Below are 20,742 nucleotides of genomic sequence, written 5' to 3'. Positions count from 1 at the left end.
ACTTATCAAATTCATAAAATCAGTAAAATGATTAATATAAATCAAAACAATAAAATGAATAAACCAAATTAGTTTAGCTCATTAAATGTAAAAATAGACTATATATACTAATATAGATACACACACATTTAACATTACATTATTAAATTGTTTCAAACTAACAAATTGGATCAAATGAATGAATAAAACGATTAAAATTAATAATACCAATAAAATGAACGAGAAGGTTTAAATCAATCAAATGAATAGCATTAATAGAATTAATAAAAATAAAGAATTTAATGAAATAATAAACATTGAATAAAAAATAATGAAGTGACTTCAAGACTAAAATGACTGAAATGAATAAAATACAACAATTAAGCATTAATAGAATTAATAAAAATAAAGAATTTAATGAAATAATAAAATTGAATAAAAAATAATGAAGTGACTTCAAGACTAAAATGACTGAAATGAATAAAATACAAAAAATGGAATGAGTGTGATTTGTCACACGAATAAAAAAAATAAAACCAATGAATTGATTAATGTGTATCAAATTAATAAAATCAATTAATTGCATAGAATTAATAAAATAAAAAACGAGTAGAATTAACAAAATGAATAAAATGAAGAAACAACACAAACAGAATACAATGAAAAATGAAGCGATATTGATAAAATTATAAAATAATGGAATAAATTTATTTGTGTCAAATTTATAATATGGATGTATTGAATAAAATGGGTGACTCAAAAAATTAGTTAGATTATTACAATGAATAAAATGTAAAATGAATGTACAGAAAAAATGAAAACAATGAATAAAATAAGTTAAATGAGTGATATGAAAAAATGCATTAAATGTTCAAATTGAATCCAAAAAAACGACACGAATAAAATAGATAAGATTAAAAAATAGGCATATAGAATGATATAAAAAATATTTTAAATAAAGTAAATGAATCAAACGAACCTGAGAACCATTGTTTCAAGAGGTTCTGGAATGTTTGTGGAAATCCCATTATTTGAAAATTGGATAATTAATATAGTATAATTTCTAGTGTTCCAAACCTATTTTGTTTTAACCTATTCGTTTTCGTTCTTCTTTTCTTGATGACGTCGTTTAAGATTATCTAATGTTTTAACTTTATTGATGGACCCAAATTAGTTATCATGAAACTGGAACGTTCACTTTTGTGTTGGAATTCAAAAATATCACATATTTCTAAAAAAAAGATTTTCGTTTATAATAAAATTTTCAGGTTCAATATTGTAGCGCGTAGCTGAAAATAGTGAACTGAGAAAAAATTCTCTAAAACAGAGAGCGACAGAGAGAGAATTCGATTCGTGAATGAGACAGGTAGATATTTCAAAGTATCTATTTGCATTAAAGTAAATAGAAGGAAGTATTGTGGCTAGGCTATGTTGGCGATTATTTTAATGTCGATAGCACAAAAGCCGTGCATTCAGTCGACCACAATGCAGTTTATTTCCAATCATCCAGCCATGTTAGCCTGCAAGTAAATGAACCGGTTCAAGCTATCAGAATAGAATATTCTTGGAAGAGCAAGTTAAAAGTGTCCATGGACATATGAGCGATCGAAAGTAAAAGTCGCATGAACAGAACATGCTTCGTACAACTCGTTTCAAATATATTAGAATATAAACCTCAGAAATGAACTGCAAGCTTAAAAATCGGACAGAGATCCTGCAGCATAAACATAGCTTAAAAATGTTCACCCATAAAACTCGACATGGATAATCCTCCTAATAATCCTAAAAACTGGTTAAAAATAAATAAATCGTTCGAAGGAGCATCCGTATATCGTTATGTCCAAGATTAAAAATCGGCTAAAATAAGTTACTTTTTAAAAATCGGACAAATTTTTTCCGGTTTTTCTACTGAAGGTTTTTTTCCGACTTTTACAAAAAAAGTCTCAGTCCGTATTTTATACTTCAAGTTTATATCCGGTTTACATATTCTAATATTTTTGAAGCAGGTTTTACGAGGTATATTCTGTTCTTGCGATTTTTATTTTCGGTCGCTCATATAAGCGTATCCAAAACAAAAAATAATAGCGTCTTATGGTTGGACCTTTAATTTAAAACTAATTTCAGATCGGTTCAGCCGTCGCTGATATAATTACATGACATTAGTGTACATACATACATACACATACACAAACACATACACACACATACAAGCATTATTCCTATTTGGCGAGCTGAGTCGATTGGCCTCTGAAATATTTTTTTAAAGTTTGAGCTAATTTTATTCATTTTTTGTAAGATACGTAAAAATACGTAATGGTGCCATTTTCCGAAAGGTGTATATGATGGGGATCAATATTCGGAAAGGGATACATGAAACGCAAATTTTTGAAAACAACTGCTTTAGGTTTGCTGCATTCTATATAATGATTTTGGTGTTCGAACTTGCACCGAAATCAAAGAAAAGTTACGAAAATAACATTTTATTTTTATAATTATCGAAACAAATCCCACAGAAATTTAAAGTTACAATCTTGTCTCAAAAATGCATAATACAACACCTAGCTATTCCCAAAAGTTAGCAGAAGTGGCCAGTGCTCCCCACTTTACGGTAGTCAAACGTTTAGTACGCAGGGTATCTCTAACGCCACAATGTGAAACATGACATGATGAGTAAGCTACTAGTAACGATATTGGTACATAAGCTTGCAACCAATCAGTATCTATTCGTGTCCTGATGCTTGTGTCTTTACTAAAAAAAATCTAGCTTGTCCGAACCCCCTCCACCACGTTTCTCACTGCATCAACAGCGTCGAAACATGTGCAACACAATACAGATGTCAATATTGGTACAAACCAAGGAAAATAGATATTTATTTTAGGGATGCTGTGGCGATGGATTCGCCCTGAACATAGCCAAGCAGATTTAGTTCAAATGTTATTTTCTCAGTATTATATCAGCGTCGAACAGGTCCAGAAGCCATTCGAAATTCTTCTGGTCGGACGAAATATGTTGTCCGCAAACAGTTTTCTTAAGCGAAGCGACGGTGATGGAAATATTGTCGATTGTGCAAGTGAAATAAGTGAAAGTGGAATATCAAAATCTAGCGCAGTGAGCTCCAGTTCAGTTGGAAAATCCAGTAGCATTTGCAGCAATCAAACATCGCGGATACCTAAATGTGCACGTTGTCGGAATCATGGTGTTATATCCGGACTTCGAGGACACAAAAAGCATTGCATATACCGAAATTGTCGATGTCCGAAATGTGAACTGATTTTGTCACGGCAGAAAATTATGGCTGCACAGGTTTGTTGACCAAGGCTCTCTAAACTAACTGGTACGCGTAAGATAGTGAAACATTTATTAACTTTTTTATATTATTGCGCAAGGAAACTATCAAGTAATTTATAATTTACGTTAGAGCAGTGACGAATAGTTGATTGTATGAACTTAGACAATTTCATAGACAAACTCTGTTGCCCCCAAAAACAAAACTAAATTTATTGGAAAGATATAGATGATCTCACGAAAATAGTCAAACATATTTGATCAACCCCAATAATCGTTGATTTATCGGCAAAAAAACGTTTTTAATCCACCTAACAGTGTGATGATACATTTCTTATAACTCTTATCGCTTTCTTCGGATATTATATCGATTGAGAACATTTAGAACTTGATGCTTCGCGATGTTTTTGATAACACATACTACATGGGATAGTGGCAGAACTCAGAGAATCGCTCAAATTAGCATAGGACAATATCAGTGCAATAAATCTCAAAGGTTAAACCAATTTAATGGAAAAGCGGAAAAATAGAAATACAAACGAATTATTGCTAATGCTCCGTTAATAACATATATAAATTCTTCAATTAATGCATTGTGTAGGGAAAACTGAATTTTCCTAAAGGGGTTATGTATGATGCGCTGAGTCAAAAAATTCGAACAACAAACTTTCGAATGGATTCGAAGTTCATACTCAATAGCGTTTACTCGAATTCCCAACGCGGCTGAGAACTGAACACTTAAATTTCAGCTCTTGATATATCGCTATCTCTGAAGTGCATGCGTGCATAGTTCAAACTTTACTTCGATATCGACTTTTTCTAAAAATGACTTCCCAGTAATATCTTTGATCTGAATTATTATCCCTAATCCTAATGCCAAAGAACAAATAAAAAACTCTCGAAACCCGTTAGGGAAAATCATTATCATTACTGGAATTTTCTTTTTTACGGAACTTTTCGATAACCTTCCGTCACTTCTATTATAAATCTTCAAACTATTATAAATCTTCAAATACTTTATAATTTACACAATCTTATTAGGAACAGTTGTTTAAGAAGCTTTTGTAATATAATGTAGCAAAAGCTGAAAATTTATGAATTTTCTCTATCTGTAACATATAAACCCTTGAGTATACCAATTAATTTAGTATACCCTTTTAACATAAACTATTGCACGAATGGGAATAGGTTCGCCGAACTTTGGAATAAGTCGATAAAATAACCTCTTGAAAACTACCTCAAAATTGGTGTAGTTCGATGCAATTGAAAGAAAATATCCTCAGAAAATGGGATATACCTATTAATGTGAATAATAAATACATTTTAAACCCGTTTTTACCAGCTCCGTAGTGTCTTTCAGGCTGACAAAATTGTGACATTGACTAAATCGGGACATTTTTTCTTCATAATAAACTGGAGCTGTTAAAATATTCTTTCCTTCCCTTGATGTAGTCTAATAACTTTTTCTGATTATTTATCATAGTCTTCTAGTGCAAAAATTTAAAAAAATGATTTTTTAATTTTTGCATATCTGCATCTTTAAGATAAGGAAAATATGGTCAAGAAATGATTTACTCAAATTCAGCCTTGTTTGTCTGCTAGAGCGCATTTAATATATTTTCATACACCCAAAACAAAAACCTCTTGCAATAATTGTAAGCGACAATCACTTGCAAATAATGTTAGCATCGCTTGCAATTTTGCAGTTAAAGCCGCTTGCAATGTTTGCAAGCATATAAAACACTTCATCTCTTGCTATATCTACATACGTTTCTTCAACACACTGTCACAGGATTGCCACCACATTCACGTGCCTATGCCGGTTTGTATGGCAACGCACGCCGAGTTTTTATTTACCGTCTGCTTTTTATTCATTTCTCTTTTTATTCATCTTCAAACGCAATATTGTGGCTTATTCATTACACACGAGGCAGCATCGAATTCCGGATGTGCTGATTGTACGAGTTTTAACGTTCGGCTTTTATGTGTAAGAATAGATCAGTGCCTATGGTCTGTGCTACGATACTCAATGGCATGAGTTCAAATCTGGGTGCGTGCTTTACTTTTTTCATTAATCGTGAATTCATCCAAATATTTATATATGACTTTTATCCACTTACAATTATCTGATAGCATGGTTGGATGGATAAGGTATTGATTAGTGATCTGTTCGTGTAGGGTTCGTTTTTCAATACCAGCTGTCTTTTTTATCTAACGCATATTGGTCACCAATACACATGCATCGCTAATACATAGGCAAAACTCGTTTTTTCTGTTTCTTGCATTACCTGCAAGGAAGATTCTTGCAATTTTTGCACATTACCAGAACGCTTGCAATTTTCGCACGCATTTATTGCAATAATGTAAGCGAATCTTACCGGGTATGTTTTGGGTGTATGAGGCTGATAAAATTGGGCGCTGTTCAAATCGGGTCTTCAATGTATTATAACAGATAGGCAGTATTCGAAGAAGTTTCTTGTGGACGAGTGTAGAACGACATTGTTTTAACATACTTGGAGTCAGCGGCGTAGTCAGAAATTCGGTTTGGTGGGGATTTGGTGAAAATCTAACTTACTGCCTAAATGGCATAATAACGAAACCGCCATCTATGAAGTTTTAAAATTATGGAGAATCAGTTTTTCAAAAAAATGTAACAGAGTTCCTGTTTTTAGCGAATTTGTTGAGACTTTCATTTAAAACAATTTTATTGTAGGCATGAATACTACGTATATGGAGTATATCGAGTTATAAAATGATATTTGCGAAGTGTTCCTTAACCTAGTTTTTTTTTCTAAAACAACTTTCTATTGTGAGCTTCACAAACTCAAGCTTTGAATAAAATATAAATTTTATCGTTTATAAACAATAGAAGAGATTTATCATAAACAGTAAAATCATAATAATTTAATTTAAAATTAAATAGAAATAGCCTAAAATATGTTAATACCTTGAACACATGGATCCTTCATGTCTTCAACAAAGTGGCTTGTAATAGCACTCCCTAAAATAGCTGAAGACATTAAGTCTGGAAATAAATTTGTTTGAAGAGTAAATTCGCCATAAATACTTCTTCGAGGATATAACGCCAAAATTATTTTATCAAATGATGTGCTGTTGAACGTTTGTAAAGTTCATCGAAGATACTTAACCTGCGAAATTGGCGGAACGGAAAACGCCATTTTTCAGAAATTCCCCAACTTTTGGAAGGTGGTTTTCTCGGTATTAATTCTATAACGTTTTCGTCTCAACTCGACGCATTCCCAAAATAAAATATTTTCAGCAAATGTTGGAAGTTATACAATTTTTCGGCGCTTCCTATTAAAAAAGACCGTAATTCATATTACAGTATACCCCTTCAAAACTGAACTCAATATGATAGGAAATTATGACTATGATTGATTTCTGAACTCTGGAATGAGTTTCTATTGGAATGTTTATAGTATTTGATATTGATGTTATTAGACAACTGTGAGATCAAGACCAATAGATCAGTTACAGATCAGGATCGCATTCCCACAATTTTTCGAAGGCCCTCATGATGTTTCAAACAATAGGTTATCAATGTACTGATCAGATAATTATCATTGTAATATTGAATCAACAAGTTTTTAACTCCACTCCAATTATTTTTTGTTAGGGGGGAGGGGGGTGCTTAAATCCCTAACCATCCTCTTGGCTACAGTACTGCTTGGAGTTATTCATTTCGCTTTTAATTTTCCGAGATATGTTTCAGATCGATCCGATGGTTATAAGTCAGAAGGTTCGCGCAAATGAAAATTTTTGCACCGATAAGTGATCAAGTTCCATCTAGACAACTTGGAATTGTTCGGTGGTTATTCTAGCAGTTGTAGATAGAAAAATGAAATACGTTTTATCAATATAATATTTGGATCATTTAAATGGAGTATTACTATATTGACCAATACATAGGCGAGAAAGGGTAACAATAAATTGGCGACAAAGGGTAAATAACAAGCCATAACTTTTAAAGTATTCGAAATATGTATTTGATGTCTTCAGCAAAGTTATTCGCAAAATAAAGAGGTATAAATTTGCTGGAGGCATTATTTCAATACCACCACTTCCAAGAAAATTTAATCAGTCAAATTTAAATTCTCCGAAGATACTATTGACCTAAAATTATCCGTTCTGGCCCTAATAATACATTGAATGTTTTTGGTCTTATTTCTGGCTATGGGAAATGATAAAAATATTTCGCCCGCATTTAATGTTAAATATCTCATTTGATAATAGTCTGATTTCAACAATCTATTCGTTCGAAAGGTATTTGTATAAGCTTTCTAAAAATATATAAATTGTTTAGTTACACTGTCAATTTCGGCACCAAATTTCAAAAACTGCAACAAGCGCGATTTTTGTACCTTTAAGCATTCATATCTTGGGAACTAAATATCAGAATCAAAAACAATTTAATAGCGTTCTGTCTGGGTGATAGGCCTTCCATTCCAGGGTTGTGGTACCGGTAATACCGGTACCGAAAATCCCGGGAATACCGACCCATTTTTGGTACCGTAATACCGGTACTGAACAAAAGCCAGTACCGGTATTTTCGGTACCATACAATTTTTTATGAAAAATATGTAGACTCTCTAGGGGGACCTGTTTCAAAATATCGGTCTACAAGATGACTTTTAATTATATTAATTGTCTACTAGATAAATCGTTGAGCTAACACCTTTGTAGGGGAATGAGGTGGGGCCATCATCATAATAATTCTAGAAGTAAAACATTACTAGCTCCCGTTGTACTGAACGGTATGTTTAAATTCTTGCTTTATTTTGTCGAAATTAAAATTTAAGGATCTTGTACTAAATTTCAAAATATTCACATCTAGCGTAAGAGACGTAAAAATTTGCTATTATTTTGTTTATTAGCGACATTCTGATAGGTTTTCATTATTCACTGGGTGGCGCGTAATAAGACTATGGTCATGTTTGTATTTGGTTTGATCTTAAACCATTATCTATAAAAGAACGAACAGTGATTTAGTAGCTAATAATTTTAGAGTTGGGGAACTGCTTCAAATGGGGCGATTTGTAATTATTTGGTGATCGGAAAATGCTGGAAAACTCAATACTTTACGGAAAAGCAAGGAGCCTTGGTATGCATTAGAGAATAGTAGGCAAATGACATAAAGATCGAAAGCAATTTAGAGAAAAGCAAGAGAGGAACCTGCTCGATTTACTGCCATTCTCGCTTTGATTTACTGTTATTAACAGGGTTTTTTACATTTACCATCTGTTGAAGTCGACGAAAGTCGCACCGCTTAGCAGTTAGTGATATCAACGTGGCCTAGATTTTAAAATAAAAGAAAGTGCCGCATACGAAAAATATCTTCTGTGAAATGAGTCATATCTTTCCGAAGCAATTAAAAACAATAAACATGTTTTTTTGATCAGCACAAATCAATCATCTGAGAATAAGGTCATCAGTTTGAGCATGCGATTTCACTTTGAAGCTGTTTTCGATTTTTTTTTTAAATGTTCGAGTATCGGTACTTTACCGGTACTACCGGTACTGAGGGCTTCAGTACCGTAGTACCGGTTCTCACCAAAAAGGTACTGCGAACCCTACCTTCCATTTAAAATTGGTTTCGATAAGATCGGTTCAAATGAAAGTTTGTCCGTTATATGCACACACAGACACACACACAAAGACGTTGTCCCAAATCGTCGAGCTAAGTCGATTAGTATATAAGAGTCGGTCCTCCGGGCCTCGGAAAAAATCTTGAAAGTTTGAGCGAATTCTATACATAGTTTCTAGTTCAGTTATATTAAATTGTTTTCTTGTACTACACGGTGTCTCTGATAGAACAATATTATCACAAACAAATAATAGACCTTTCTCGTCAAAAATTTTTATATGATAGGATGCTTCCTTTTTTATCCCCAATTCGTTACTGCTGATTGCCGCGATGATTTGGTACCTCTAACTATTGAAAAAATCAAAAATAGTGCAAGCTGCTCATTTAACCCCATATTCTGAATACCTATCTTGCCTTGTTTCCCCGTATTTTTACACCATTTGGATGAATTTCCTGTGGGGAATACTAAAAGGATGCCAGATCTGCAGATTTTGCATTTTCACTGCAGATGTTTTGCAGATTACAAATATTTAGCAGAACAAAGCCTATGCCAGCCAATTTATACACAAGCCTTCAACATTTTTGATCATTTAAAATATATACATACTTCATTTCTATGTCAAATTTATTGAAGATTTTTGTAGCAATCTGCAGACTTTTATATTTTCACTGCAGGCTATTGTTTAAATAGACCTGGCATCACTGATGCTGAAATGATTCATTCATATACCTGTCAAAAACATAGAGCATTGCATGAAAATGTATAACCTCACTTTTCTGACAGTTTATTTGTTGTACCGTCACCAACAGACCCCTTGGCCCCAATGGTGGTTACTTAAACTAATTACATTTCAGAATACGAATAATTTTAGTTTTTATCGAATTCCTTGTCAGGTTGAAGTCAAACGCCGTCGCCACACTGTTAAACACACGCTGGAGTCCGGTAACAGCGCCCTGGCGCCCATAGTTAGTTCTCCTGAATGGGACTCGCAGAAGAGAGTTATTGCGCAGAGCTCGAACGCGAGCTTGAAGATCGAGGCGTCCGAGGATTGTAGGGCAATCCACCCTGGCAGACAGTAAGTCCGAGACGAACAGGGCTCGAGAGCAGTCCCTCCGGATGCTTAGAGTATCGAGCTGTATTAACTGACAACGGTTTTCGTAGCTCGGCAGCTGAAATCTGTTTTGCCAAGGAAGATGTCGGAGTGCAAAGCGTATGAACCGGCGTTGGACGGCCTCGATTCTGTCGACACCGTTCTGGTAGTAAGGGTTCCAAACAGCAGAACAATATTCCAGTGTTGAGCGAACCAGCGCACAATAGAGAGATTTTAAACAGTATACGTCCTTAAAGTTTTTCGCTATTCGGAAGATGAACCCAAGCTGTCTTGAAGCCTTATCCACAATGGATGATGTATGTGGTTTGAACGTTAGTGCCGAATCCATGATGACTCCGAGATCCTTGACGTTAGAGTGTCTTGGAATACTCGAGTCGAAGAGATGGTAGTTAAACTGAATCGGATGGCGTTTCCGCGTGAACGTAACGATTGAGCATTTGCTCGGGTTTAAAACCATTCTGTTTAGATCACACCACGTACTAAAGCTGTCCAATTCCCTCTGAAGAAGCTCGGCATCGGTTTTATCCCGTATTTGTTGAAAAATTTTCATGTCGTCGGCAAAAGAAAGGCGGGGTCCTTGTAATTTGATGTTGACGTCATTAAAGTAGAGGAGGAATATCACTGGACCGAGATGGCTTCCTTGTGGGATGCCGGATGTAGCGAAGAATGGTGTAGATAGACAGTCCTTAATGCTGATTTGGAGCTGCCTTCCATCGAGGTAGGAACGAAACCAGCGCAGAAGTTGTCCATGAATACCGAGTTTGTCCAGCTTCGCTATTGCGATATCATGATTGATTTTGTCGAAGGCCGCAGATAGATCCATGTAAATAGCATCGGTTTGCAATCCGTCAGCGAATCCATCCATTGCATATGTTGTGAACGAGAGCAGGTTAGTCGTTGTCGATCGTTTAGGCATAAATCCGTGTTGATCGTCTGCAATGTAGTGTTTGCAGTGAAAGAAAAGAGGGTCTAAGACAACCAGCTCGAATAGTTTTGATACTGCACTTAAACACGAGATTCCTCGATAATTGTCAATGTTCGATTTGTTTCCTTTTTTGTGAACTGGAAACATGTGCGCTGCTTTCCAGCAGGAAGGGAATGTTCCAGTATTGAGTGATAGCACAAAGACTCGCCGAAGTGGTTCAAGAAGCCCGCTGATGCACTTTTTGACAAAAATCGAAGGAACGCCATCTGGACCCGGGGAACTAGATGCTTTCAGCTTGGAATTTGCTGCAAGAATGGCAGCATTATCGACACAAATTCGGTTGATGGTTCGTCCTAGAGAAGGAGTTAGATTTGAAGCGGCAGCGACTTGTTGTGGGGAAAGGTTCTCGTCGGAAAAAACGCTTGAAAATTTGTCGGAAAACAATTGGCAAATTTCCTTAGTGTCGGTGCCTAAAACTCCATTTAATGACATACAAGATGGTAACCCGGATTCTTTTCGCTGCTCGTTCACATATTTCCAAAACGACTTGGGCTTGGATTTCAGTTGACGTTCGACGTTTCGCTGATATCTAAAAAAGGCACGTCTGCTTTGCTGTTTGTATTCGTGGTTGAGTTGAAAGTAGTGGTTTCGTAATGCAAGTGTCTTATGCTTCGAGAACTTTTTAAATGCGGCTCGTTTGGCAGTTTTTAATCGTCTAAGCACTGTTGATTGCCAGGGAGGGTGTTGATTTGTGCTGACTGTTCGTTTTGGCACATGACGGTCGATTAGGTAGTTAAGAATATTAGAAAACGTCATCGCTGCTTCGTTCGCGTCATCATTGTTAAGATTTTCGTCCCAATTTATATCCAACAGCGTGCTAACGATGCTGTCGTAGTCAGCGTTTTTAAAATCGTAGACGATAGAGCTTGAGACGTCTTCAAAACTCACTCCTAGGTTACCAGCGAGTACAAGATGTAGTGGGGGATGATGGCGCACATGCTGGACTAAAGGTGTCGGAGCGGCGCAGCAGTACGGAGCGTAGTCCCGGGCACTTACAAAGCAGAGGTCCAATGTACGTCCGTTCTCGTTGATGATATTATTAATTTGCCGAAGAGTTGCGCTACTGTAGTTGTCCAAGATACAACTGGCATTGTTGATAAGCACAGATTTTTCGATATCCAATCGTAGAAATCCGTTACTTGCTGGGCACCAGGTCAAGCCAGGTAAGTTAAAGTCGCCCAGTATAACAATATCATCAGATGGGGCAGCGATCGAGGTGATGAAAGAAACGGAGGAAAGATGTACATCGATCAGGCTGTAATCACGAATTCGGTCAGGTGGAAAATACACGACACACAGGAAGAGATTGCGATCGGCAAGTTTCACTGATATCCACACTTGCTCGGAGCTCTCCCACCGCTCATCGTTGATCACTCGGGCTTTTATACCATGGCGAACGGCGATGAGTACACCACCACCTGATGTCTTGCGGCTGTTGAGGGCATTGCGATCACAGCGGAAGACATCAAATGTTGAACCAAACACCTGGTGAGACAGAGTACGGTTGTTGAGCCACGTCTCGGTTAAGGCGATGACGTCATAACAGCAGCCCGTGGTCGCGAGCAAATAGCTGTCCGTTGATGAATTTAAGCCACCAACATTCTGGTAGTAAATCTCGATGTTATTGGATGACGGATCAGGTTCTGCAGAGGGCGAATCAACTGCATCGCGCTCCAGAATGCAGCGATCATCATCGGCGACAGAAATAGTTGACATCTCGTCACAAGATGTTAGAGCAAAAGGCAAATTACTGGAAGCGAAGAATACATCAGCGCTTGAAGTGTTCGGATCAGATGTATACTTGCCATTTGTGGCGGGTTGGAAGACCCTTTCACCCATCCCACACACAGGACCGGGACGACTGATGATCGCTGGCTGCAATTGCTCGACTGTGGCGGGGGGCTCGAGGGCTTCCATAGTGCCAACTGCGGTGCGTCCCAGTATGCGTTGAACCCCGATGGAGCGATGCGGAGAGCAGGAACGGGACGGTAGTAGCTTACGGCGAGTGTTGGACGATGAACTAGAAGCGTGAATCGGTTTAACCGTTGTATCGTTACAATTTGTATAATACTTGCCGAGAAAGGCGGCTTGGAAGACCCCTTCTCCACCCACACATACAGGACCGGGACGACTGCTGAACGCTGGCTGCAAGGGCTCGACTGTAGCGGGGGGATCGAGGGCTTCCATTGTACCAACTGCATTGCGTCCCAGTATGCGATCAGCGTCGACACTCCTTCACAATGGCGGTGTAGCTTGGTATAGTGGCATTGCCAATCGTTGCGGAGTCCTCTGTAGGGTTGATGGGCCGGGTTGACTTAGCGGAATACATGCGACTTCCGAAGGCGTAGGAAAATCAGTCGGTGGGCACCAAATGTTCTGGGTACGGCTATCCTCAAATTCCCTGAACAATATGCCTTGCGGCCATGTGTCAGGGTTAAGAGCTGCTTCACGGTACTTTGGGTGAACTCCAACTTTGAAAGATATGAAGTTCAGAGTACTGACGTCTATGCCTTTTTTAACAAGCGGAATGACCTTTATTTCCTCGTTGCAGTTTAGCCCTTCTTTGGACATTTTTTCGACTGTCTCCTTGCTAACGCTGGGATGAAAGCGGGAAAGATACATCCAGAGCAACGGAGTGGGAGGAGGAACCGTGAGAATGTTGCTATTATCGACTAGCTTTCGACCGCCGACAAGAATACTGCTCGGATCAGGACCATCCTCGCGACGACGTTTCTGAGGTGGTCGAGATGTACCGGAATTTGGCCGGACTGGAGTGGCTGTTGAAACCTTTCTGGCGAGGTGCGAAATTTGTTGGTTATTTTTTGATAACTCTGCCTTTAGTTCAGCACAGACGTCATCCGTTTTCCCAGCGATAGCAGCGATAACACATCCAAGCGAGGAAACGGTGTCGCGAAAGCGAGCAAACTTCATCAACTTGACACATTCATTGCACATCCAAAATAAATTTGGATTTTCGGCAAGTTTTTTCAAGAACGGCTTGTTGAGTTGTTTACCGCACTGCATATGCACCACATTTTTGCAAAATCCCATGCACTCGATAAAGTCATCGTCCGATTTGACGGTTTTCGCGCAGTGATCGCATGCACTTGTCATAATGCCGATTTTCTACCCGCCCTAGATCCGACTTTTCGTTTTCGTCTCACTGTGCGCCAAGTTATGGTGGGAAATACTTTCCTCTACTCGCGTGCAGATGGCGAAATGAGCGCGTGAATTTTTTGTGGGTAATTACACACAGGTCCGGTGATGTAAACAATCTCGATTTTCACTGGACTTTTTCACGACACAAAACAAAATTTGTAGAAAACACTTTAAAACTTCACAATACCAAGGGCGCAAACAAAATTTAAGATCGACTGATACGATAAACGACGATTAAACGGCACAAATCACGTCAAATATTAAAAAAATAACTGGAGCGATCAACACAAACAACTAATCGGTGAAAATACACTGAACCAAAAAAAAAAGCACAAGGACAGTTCAGTGTGCTTGTTTACCTAAGACTTGTTTACATGGACTTTTAAAATTTACATTACTTGAATACTTTCGATGCTCTTTGAAAGACTATCAACTCAAGAGGGATGAGGATTGGAACAATGGGAACCTGGTGCCACATTATGCAACCAATTCGAATCGACCTTTTCACACAAACTTGAATACAATAAACCTTTCGTTTCGAGATGCGTAATGTCACCCCTGGTTCATACATTAACCAATCGGCGCTGGAAGCAAAACCCGGTGGCATATGCTGAATCGTAAGATCAAGCATTGGGCTATAAAACGATTGCTTTCTGGATGATGGATAAGGATTTGTACACATTTGTTTGTTTGCTCGTGGGTTAAGTCCTAACAAGATGATCCGATTTATTACTCATTTTTAGGTGGTGAAGTTTACCTGAACTTTATAGGTAACGAATTCGGTCGATGATAAGTTGTTGAAATGATCGTTTAATGCCCATACCGAAAAACGTTTCCATTGGTCAGAATGCCTACCAGCGTATGATAGCTGCAAACATGAGGACAACAAGGTTATCACTTTCGAATGGAACAATTATTTATTATTCGTGTTCAAGTTCCATTACAGCAAAAGTTTCGTCGATTGACGATTATCGCATTGTCGTTGATTTAGCCGGCAAATGCAAAACAGTGCTCGGCACTGACGATAAGGAGTAAGAAGGATTTGATAGGAGTGATAAGAATGCAGAGCATTATACATTCTGGAAGAATATCAGGGAGGAGAAATTATATGTAAATTTATATTATATCCCGAGTTGCCATCATTTTTGCACCGCAATAAAGCTTTCTGCAACTGCTGTCTTGTTCAAATTGGCAGGAAATAACTAGGCAGCGAATGATAAATTGCATAGTCAATTTATTTACTTTTTCGGAAGGATAAGTAATTAGTATGTTGTGAATATATGTGTCGCCGGTTCCGTGTGTTATGGTGGTACCGGACGGAACCGTTGGTCAGCAAACCGTCCTTGTCGTACTGGTCATAGATGCGACGTTTTTTCTCATCTGATAGCACTTGACATGTTTCAGAGATGTGTCTTAACGCTCTCTACTTAGTGCAGGATACGCGAAACCGCTGCTAGCTTTCGAAAGAAAATTCCTAGCTGCTGCTACTCTATCAGTCTTTCTCTCGACTGAGGACTACAATTTCGGTCGACTAAATTGTGCTATGAAAATTGTACTTCCTGGAATTTCACCTAACGAGATCAATTCATTGTGAGGAATTTCGCTGCGTTCCAATATTACTTGCCTCTGTAGGTGATGATGTGTGTGTATTCACTTCGGCAGCCAGGTCTTATGTTTTGGGTAATTTTGCTATCTTATTCTGCTGAATAAATCATCTGGCTAAAGCCTCTACGTTATACTATGGTCACTTTAAAAACGCATTGCTATTTAATCTTGTAGCTGTTGGAAAGTCAGTCCTGGCAATGTTCTCGACTAATCCTGGCACTATACCGCTGACGTCGCACTTATTACGGTGATCAAACTTGGCGAGAACGGCAGTGGTTTCGTCGGAATTGTTCACTCGACAAGCAGGAAGTGCAAGGACTCTGCTACTTATGCCTGAGCCCCTCGTTGAAACCTTCGTCCTGTCGGAGTGTTTGCTTCGTCCGATACCGGAGCGTATTGCTGAACCGAAGCAGTCTGCTACTGGCGCTACTTCCTTCGAATCGGAATCGCTGAATATTTCCGTTAGCCGAATGTCCAACGTGGCCGAAGGCAAACCGATTGCAGCAACTCCACCAACCGTAACTGAAATTTTGGCCTTTAATCCAAGTCCCTGTCATTGACATAGCGACAGACGAGTGCGGCGCAGGTTGGACCATCGGTTGACTCGATGCCGGACAGGGCGAAACAGCTGCAACAGGAGCGGACCTAGTATGGGGTGTAAAGGTCATCAATTGCCATAGATCACCAAAATGCTCTGCGACTAACATTGTGAACAAAACAAACCAAACGAAATTGATCGCAACAACGATAAAATAATCTAAATTCTACCCAAACATTTGAAAATGAGAAAAGGCAAAAGAAGTTTTGGTCGAATTCATTATAATTCTATTTAAAAATTGAATACTGTTTTATTTAGTTTGATTGCGCATATTGATTACATCAGACACACCCCTTAATTCATTGAGTACGTATTTCACTGCCTTTATAATCCTTTTGGAATCAGTTACAATAATCCTTTATAATCATTTTATAATAAGTGTATTGCTAGTTAGGACATTTATATCAGCCGGGCTCTTTTATAATTTGTTATAAAATCATTATCAAAATTCTTCATAATCCATTGTTGCGTTATGTTTATGTACATGGCCAGATAGATAGTTTTTTACTGGGAAGGAACGTGTGGATACGAAAAAACCTAATGTCAATTGTAGCCAGGGGGAGCTGTCAAATGCAGCCAAAGGGAACCGTCAAATGCAGTCAGGGGGGACTGTCAAATGTAGCCAGTCAATTTAAAATATGTGAGGAAGAAAGAGTGGCTATGCAAGCCAAGAGATAAAATGAACAGAAAAAAGAAAAAGAAAACATCTATCCACAGGTTCTGTCCCAGGATTTTAATAGAGAACATCAAAATTCGATTTGTTTGCATTTGGCAGTAGGCCTTTTTCAAATGTTTGGCTAGAAATTCCTTGCTTCTTCAATGAATCATGTACAAGAAAAGTAAAAATGTTAAATTTAACGGAAAAATGTATGATGCCGACATCAATTAAAAAATACAGCTGAGCGACCTTGTTGGGAAAGTGTTAACATTTGGCAGCGAACCAAACCAAGTTTCTCATACTATGATCGAATCAACAAAAATTCCAAGATCATGTAAACAATCTCTTTGGACTGTCAAAAAAGTAAGGTTAAACATTACCATGCAACGTTCTCCACCGAGAGGTTCACTTTAGTTTGCTTACATAACCAATGAACTTTGTACCGCGACTCACCACTTCATTTGCCGCGTTGCCAGGAAGCCAAGCAAAAATATACAAAACAGTGCTGCCCAAACACATATTTTGAGTCCCACCATTCTTGCAAAGGTGAAAAAAATACTCAACATTCTTGCATTTTTCAAATTTAAAAAAATCATTAAAAAATCACGATAGCTCTAAAAAGTCTCATTTCAGCGGAAATATTCTTAAAAATGTGTAGTCTTTTGAATAAAAATAAGAAAAAAGGGGGTTAGGTCGGACGAGAAAGGTCTATTATCGCAGAAACACTCACTACATGAAACCTTCGCATTTATTTGAGTTTAAATTTTAATCCTGAACATTAATTTTTTAACATTTGGATAATTATTCAGTCAACTGTTCTAAAAAAATTTTCACTTTTGGGGGATCAATTAGAGGACATACAGTATCAGAAGAAAGGCTTGTTACGTTTATAAAATCCACCGAACACATCATTGACCTTTTCGTCTCAGGTACAACAACATTATTACCAAAAATCAACCTTTTATTGGACAACACTTTTTGATAGACGATAATGATTCGATAGGGTACTCGAACAATAAAATCACGACGTTTCATGCATTTTAAAGATGCTTGGCATCAAAAATACGAACTCGATTTCTGAAATTTCATGGGGTGCCCCCTTTGAAAAAAATTTTGAGTTCCGGCTTATATGGGAATTTCATGTGCGACCGGACTGTTCAGTCTATATTTCCGGAACCATATAAGCGATCCGTGCGAAATTTTACAGACATCTGTGGGGATAATATAGCTATCATTTGAGTTAGTGAAAATCGGCCCAACAATTTCCGAGAAACTGATATGAGTTTGCTAGTTTTGAAAGGTGGCCGCTTTTCCCGGGCACTTCCGGAATCGTCTATGGTGGTCAATGTAGTCAACGAAAGTTTGTTTGGCCGTCGGTGACCTAGAACTGCAAATTTAAGTTGTTTGAGAGACATTTTAGCTAAATTTTTACCTTTTTTGCTTTCATCGGAGTATTGGTTTGAATCACAATTTGCTATGTGATCGCACGCCACAACCCGTAACTCCGGAACCGGAAGTCGGTTGGGGATAAAATTTAATAGCCATTTACGGGGACGCAACATCTTTCATTTGAGACTAAGTTTGGTTGATTCGGTCTAGCCATCTCCGAGAAACCGATGTGACTGTTATTCTGAATTTGGATACTTCCGCCGGGACTTCCGGAACCGATGATGGTGGCCGATGTGACCAAAAAGACTTTGAATGGATGTTAATGACCTAGTACTACAAATCGAAGCAGTTGTGGTCACATTTTAGAAAAATTTTCACCATTATACATTCATTGCAGAATTTATTAAAATCGACATTTTCTGCGTGATCGTATAATCACCCTGTAATTCCGGAACCGGAAGTCGGATCCATTAGAAATTCAATAGCAGCTTATGGGAACGTTGCACCTTTCATTTGGGACTAAGTTTGTGAGAAGCCAGCCATCTCTGAGAAAAGTGAGTGAGATTGTATCCGCGTACACACACACAGAAGCACGTACACACATACATACACACACATACATACACACACAGACATTTGCCGAACTCGACGAACTGAATCGAATGGTATATGTCACTCAGCCCTCCGGGCCTTCGTTAAAAAGTCGATTTTCAGAGCAATTGCAATACCTTTCTATTGAGAAAGGCAAAACGCTTTTAATCCACCTAACAGTGTGATGAGACATTTCTTATAACTCTTATCACTCTCTTCGGATATTATATCGTTTGAGAACATTTAGAACTTGATGCTTCGCGATGTTTTTGATAACACATACTACATAGGATAGTGGCAGGACTCAGAGAATCGCTCAAATCATCATAGGACAAAATCAGTGCACAGTGTTTTAAAACGTCGTTTTCGTGCTCAAAATGAATAGCGTCTAAACCGTTGACTTTAGATATACAGTTTGTTCGGATAAGTTGTTGTTCTTATGATTGACTCGAATAATGATTTCTTTTCTTGTATATTTGTCAATGCATGTGTAATAATAAAATGTAATAGGTGCATTTGAAAGCTTTTAATGAATATAAACAACGCAAACATTCTCGTGTTCATGATTGAGAAAGGCACAATTGAGCCGCTAGGTGGATTAAAACAGGTTTTTTGCACTATAAATAGTACCACCAACTTCCCCGTGTGCGTTACCACCAACTTACCCCAACCGCATATTTCATAAAAACGCTTTTAATCCACCTAACAGTGTGATGAGACATTTCTTATAACTCTTATCACTCTCTTCGGATATTATATCGTTTGAGAACATTTAGAACTTGATGTTTCGCGATGTTTTTGATAACACATACTACATGGGATAGTGGCAGGACTCAGAGAATCGCTCAAATCAGCATAGGACAACATCAGTGCTAGAAATCTCAAACCAAATCAATGGGAAAGCGAAAAAATGGCCCATAAAATAGACATACAAACGAATTATTGCTAATGCTCTGTTAATAAAATATCTAAATTCCTCAATCAATGCATTGTGGTGGGAAAAGTGAATTTTCCTAAAGGGGTTATATATTGCACTAAGCCAAAAAAATCGAATTTTTTTTTGAATCGATTTGAAGTTTATACTTTAATCAAATTTCCAACGCGACTGAGAACTAAGAAATCAACGCTTTTTCTTGAAAAAAGCGATACAAGCATTGACACCATTCAAAGAAAATCAACAGTGAATATTTCCAGACTTGGTTTTATTTTCTATTTAAGAACTATTGTGTTTTTTACATCCTAGATTGCATGATTCATTGATCGAAACCCAAAACTTCATAAAGTATTTGAAATTATTAAATTAAAATTTGTTTTTGCTATTGAAATTGACAAAATGATAGTATCGCCCCTTTGGCGATCGTTCACTTTTTCGGTCCCACCTATCAGCATTGAAGTATCGCCCTTACGTTTTCTACAATTACTACCGTTTTACACCACCGATTTCGACCGGGTTTTTTTTAATAGCGATCATTTACAGCTGGTATCAACTTGATGATCCTAAAAAAAATACGGAAAAAACAGTTTCGCCTCTAAACTGCTAGCAAAAATGTATCGCCCTGTTTGTTTGCATGGAGCATGGAGGGCGAAACTTTAACTAAACGAACAAAAATACAGTTTCGCCCGTTGTATTTTTTGCTGTAGTTTAAGAAAGCAATATCGTCGAATCCAAATTTTTAGGTTAATTTATTGCGTTTCAAAGCCCTCATTCGCATATATGAAAAAAGCCTTATGTTTACATTTGTAAGTATCACACTTTTCACAAAAAAAGCGTTGAA

At 37.6% G+C, this 20,742-nt stretch overlaps 1 protein-coding gene across 2 annotated transcripts in view; it reads left to right on the top strand.

Annotated features, from left to right (window-relative positions):
- LOC131677949 (doublesex- and mab-3-related transcription factor dmd-4) overlaps positions 1 to 20,742 on the top strand; it is a 130,587-nt gene that overhangs the window by 15,980 nt on the left and 93,865 nt on the right. Inside the window, exon 1 of one of the 2 annotated variants that reach the window (XM_058958052.1) lies at positions 2,951 to 3,283. The exons of the other annotated variant lie outside the window; for it this stretch is intronic. Coding sequence (XP_058814035.1) covers positions 2,987 to 3,283 — 297 coding nt within the window. The 5' untranslated portion in view covers positions 2,951 to 2,986. Of the gene's footprint in view, positions 1 to 2,950; positions 3,284 to 20,742 lie in introns of those variants that run through there. 2 annotated transcript variants of the gene reach the window in all.

Source organism: Topomyia yanbarensis, chromosome 1, assembly GCF_030247195.1.
Source record: "Topomyia yanbarensis strain Yona2022 chromosome 1, ASM3024719v1, whole genome shotgun sequence".
NCBI lineage: Eukaryota > Metazoa > Arthropoda > Insecta > Diptera > Culicidae > Topomyia > Topomyia yanbarensis.
This window is presented reverse-complemented; position numbering and strand designations above follow the sequence as displayed.